Genomic DNA, 4,498 nt, shown 5'->3' on the forward strand with positions numbered 1-4,498 from the left:
TAGTCCCAGTGCAGATCCCAAGGACTCTCAGCCCAGCACTCTCTTGTCACTGTCTGTTTTTCAATGTTCTCTGAAATTTTTTTGCCTCCAAACTTCATATAAGCTGGGATTCCATTGGTTGTTCACTCTCTTCCTCAGAAGATTGGCTAGGTGTTCCAACTGGGCACAAGAACTGGGCTCCACTCCCACCTACCTCGCCACCATCTTCCTGTGTCTGAAATATGTTTATTTCTTTGCAATGATCTTTTTTGCCTTTGTTAGTCTCTTTTACTGTTGATGCTAATACAGTTGTCCCGAATTTCCCCTTTGCCCATCTCTTCATATCTTCCCCCATTCCCATAGTATGTCCCCACACTGTTGTCCACATTCATTGGTCATTCATACATGTTCTTTGACTAACCCCTTCACTTCTTTCAACTAGTCTCCACCTCCGCCCTCCCCTCTTACAGCTGTCAGTCTACTGCATATTTCTGTGCCTCTGATCTTGATACAGGGTGCAGCCAAAGGGGGGGCCCAAAAAAAGATTTGGAATGGTGTCCAGAATTCAAAGTATATAGGAATATTGGAGAGACATATAAGATGTCCTCACCCCCCCCCCAGGGGGAAGGGACGAATGGAGCAGGGCCATTGAGAGCTGTTTTGCATAGCAATAGTTTTGCAGCTAACCTCTATAACCTTTAACTGGTTTCATAGATATGTTAAATAGCAGTGGCCAAGTTTGGAGCTGGGGAGAAGGTAGTGGCTGGGACTGAGGATGGTAATGAGGGGCTGCGCTCCTGAGTGAGGGTGCCTGTGTGAGAGTTTGGAAAAGATGGGCTCCAGGACATGAGGCGAGAACTGCCCAGGTGAAAGGGAAAACCACACAGCTTTGCCAGAATGGAGGTCCCTGCAGCCAGGTGAAGAAGAAAGCCACATGCTTTTGGTGGAGTGAGAAACCCTGCAGCTTTGGTAGAAGAGGCCCATGTGGCTTTGGGGTGCCCCCTTTGGCTGCGGGGCCTGGAAAGCAAGAGAGACTTTGACTGGAACTGGGTACAAAGAGTTCTTGCCAGTGGACCATGAGAGGGTACCACAGTACTTCGGATTAACTCGAGAGATCCTGCCTGCATGGTGACACAGCTGATGGTGCCAGCGGCCTGCAACACAGACGTGTGCTCTTTTCCTGATTTACGGTACCCGGAGTTGGGACAGTGGGAGAAGGGAGCTGTGTGGGTGTAGGAGTATACCCTAAAGGACTTTGCTATTTTAGTGGAGGTGTTAGGCCTGAATAGCATTAAATAAACATTTTGTTTCCTTTTCACAAATCTCTGGCATTGAGAGATGTCTTTCCAATTGGTGGAGGACAGAAGAGCCCAGTAGATTTTAGTATTTTGTTTTTGGGAGGGGCTCCTGTTGTATAGCAGTTTTGGGCATCCCTAGGTGGGCCAAATATTGTATTACCCCTCCCTCGGGCCTCTTGTTCGGTAACAATCTGACACCTATATTTGAGGTGTCAAAGGAATCAAGGCAGTTTAGAGACAAGTTCATAGATAATTACACTTGGTCTGATTAGAGTCTTTTTAATGCAATATTCTGTGTAAGCATCCTGTTTAATGTTCCATTGACTTTTATTTTTGTGTCCTGGGTATGAAAGTTTTCAATCCTTTGGTCCTATAGTGAAGTCTCTATTAATATCAGGATGCTCTTTGATGATTTGTGCCTCCATTCCCAATATGTAGAATAAAAGTATTAGCTATTAAGTTATCTGTGTGGTTTCAGGTGGGTTAATTTAATGTTGGATATTACTTTAATTCAGTATTATTCATTTACTTAATAAATATATACTGTACAGGGTGGGGCAAATAGGTTTTTAGGTTTTGTATGGAAAATAAAACAAAAACGAACAAATGACAATATAAGCATAAACTGTGTTTCATGTACTTACAACTCTAAACTTACTTTTGTGGTGCCCTGTGTGTTTATCCCATACATTATACTGTATAAGATGTCATGCATAAATTATTTGATTTAAAATTTTTTTATTTTATTGTTGTTCAGATAAAGGTGTCTGCATTCCCCCCACTTCTCCCCCACCCCAGCCACCCCTACCTCCTTCTCCTAGTTCCACCTCCTCCTTGGTTTTGTCCATGTGTCCTTTATAGATGTTCCTGAAATTCCTTCCCCACATGCCCCCCATAATGGGGAGAAATTATTTGATTTTACAGCTCACTTTTTAACTTAAGAAATAAATGCTGAGAAAAATAACTGAAATCTGAAGGCCTCATTCTATTGGTTCAGTGATCAACTGAGAGCAATAAGAATGTTTCTATTTAAGCAGAATTTCAACTGTCTATAAAAAATTGAGTGACTCACCACTCCCACTTCCTAGCTTTATACATGAGAAGTTAATCTGGGTTAAACCTTGAAATACATTTCTTTTCTCAGTTATCTTCATGTATTTTGGGGACTAAATTAAAAGGCATACTTATAGGGTATCTCGAAGAATTGAGAATACCACTAATTTATTTTTATTGTATTTTAATTAATTTAGGGTGGTATTGGTTAATAAGATACTATAGGTTTCAACTGTAATTCTACAATGCACCTTCTCTACAGTGCATCATGTGCCCACCACCCAAAGTCAAATCATCTTCTGTCACCATATATTTGACCTCCATGCCCTTTACTACCCCCAATCCTTCTTCCCTCTAGTAGCCACTATACTGTGTCTGAGTTTTGAGATTTTATTCCTTGTTCATTTCTTGCTTTCAGCTTTATATCCCACATATGAATGGAACTTTGTGGTTCTTAACTTTTTGTGTCTTGTTCCACTTTGCATGATATTCTCAAGATCCATCGATGTTGTCACAAATGTCGGTATTTAATCTTTTCTTATGGCTGAGTAGTATTTTATTGCATATATGTACCCCCTCTTCTTTTTCCAATCATACATTGAAGGACATTTCAGTTGCTTCCATGTGAATAATGTTGCAATGAACATAGGAGTGCATATATTTTTGTGAATAAATGAAATAAAGGGGGCATATATATGCAGAATGAGGTGTACTGAGTCACAAGGTAATAACTCAATTTTTTATGTATTCTTTATTTTAAAAACATGTGCTGATGCGGGAGAAAAGAAAAATCACTCGGTCTTTAATCTGTTTGGTCTTCACCCCATAGATAATGGGGTTGAGCATAGGGGGCACCACCACATAGAGATTGGCAACTAGAATGTGGATGTGATGAGAGATGGTTTTGCCCCCAAAGCGGTGGACAAAAAATGAAAAGAAGGCTGGAGCATAGAACATAAGTATGACACAAATGTGTGAACCGCATGTGCTAAGGGCCTTGTTTCTGGCTGCCCAAGAAGGTCTCTGAAACACTGTGAGAAGGATCATTGTGTAGGAAATAATGATGAGCACTACATCCAGTCCTGTAGAGATCAGAGCCATAGTCAGGCCATAGATGATGTTGACATTGATATTGTCACATGCCAATCTAGCAATGCCCATGTGCTCACAGTAGGAATGGGGAATGATGTTTCTCCCACAATATGTAAGTCGATATACCAGGAAAATAAATGGAAAGCATATGATAAAGCTCCTGACCACAGCTGCTATGCCGATTTTTCCAATGGCTGAGGAGGTTAGGATTGTGGTATATCTCAGTGGGTAACAGATGGCCACATAGCGGTCAAATGCCATGGCCAGGAGAATAGCAGATTCTGCCACAAAGATGAAATGTATGAAGAACATCTGTGATGTACAGCTACCAAAGGATATAGTAACAGAATGGAACCAGAAGATTGCTAGCATCTTGGGGGCTGTTGCTGTGGAGAGCAGGACATCTGCAAAGGCCAGCATGGAAAGAAAGAGATACATGGGCTCATGGAGACTGCTCTGGGTCATGATTAAAAAGATTAGGAAGCTATTGCCTATGACAGCCACAATGTATGTGAAACAGATAGGGATGGAGATCCAAATGTGTGCCTCTTCCAGTCCTGGAACTCCTGTCAGGACATACCACATATCCTGGGGATTAGTGTGATTGTAAAGAGAAGGCCCCATCTGTGGCTGCATACTCCAGACCAAGTACCTTCAATGACAGACCACAGAGCTGACTGAGGATACTGGAACATCGCCTCAGGCTGAGTGATATCTGATCATATAGTTTCCCCAATATATTCTTCCCTATAAAAGAATAATGAGATGGATTAACTGGCCTAAAATTCCACTCTGACTCCTTCAGTGAAAGGAATAAATATTGTATTCTATAAAAATGTTAACATTTCATGAATTCTTAATAAGTGTTATAATACTCTATATTAATGTTAAATCTTCACAATGGCCTGTTGAAAATACTGTTACGATAATCTGTGACATAGATACTGTTATTATTCCTACAGATGACAAAAAGGATATGTCCCATAGACTCATTTAGCCATTTGCTGTTCTCAGTGGATTTGAAGTCAGGCAGGGTAAATTTGAAAGCTATGATCTTAATGACCATCCAATACTAG

General features: G+C 41.0%; 1 protein-coding gene across 1 annotated transcript; it reads right to left on the bottom strand.

Moving 5' to 3' along the window:
• Positions 1-3,086: 3,086 nt before the first annotated feature.
• LOC119055738 (olfactory receptor 52Z1P) lies at positions 3,087-4,061 on the bottom strand. The gene has a single exon (XM_037154010.2). It carries the CDS (start codon positions 4,056-4,058, stop codon positions 3,087-3,089), a length of 972 nt encoding a protein of 323 aa, XP_037009905.2. The 5' UTR covers positions 4,059-4,061.
• Between the last annotated feature and the right edge of the window lie 437 nt (positions 4,062-4,498).

This window comes from Artibeus jamaicensis, unplaced genomic scaffold (assembly GCF_021234435.1).
Source record: "Artibeus jamaicensis isolate MK-2021 breed Jamaican fruit bat unplaced genomic scaffold, CSHL_Jam_final contig_69, whole genome shotgun sequence".
Taxonomy (NCBI): domain Eukaryota; kingdom Metazoa; phylum Chordata; class Mammalia; order Chiroptera; family Phyllostomidae; genus Artibeus; species Artibeus jamaicensis.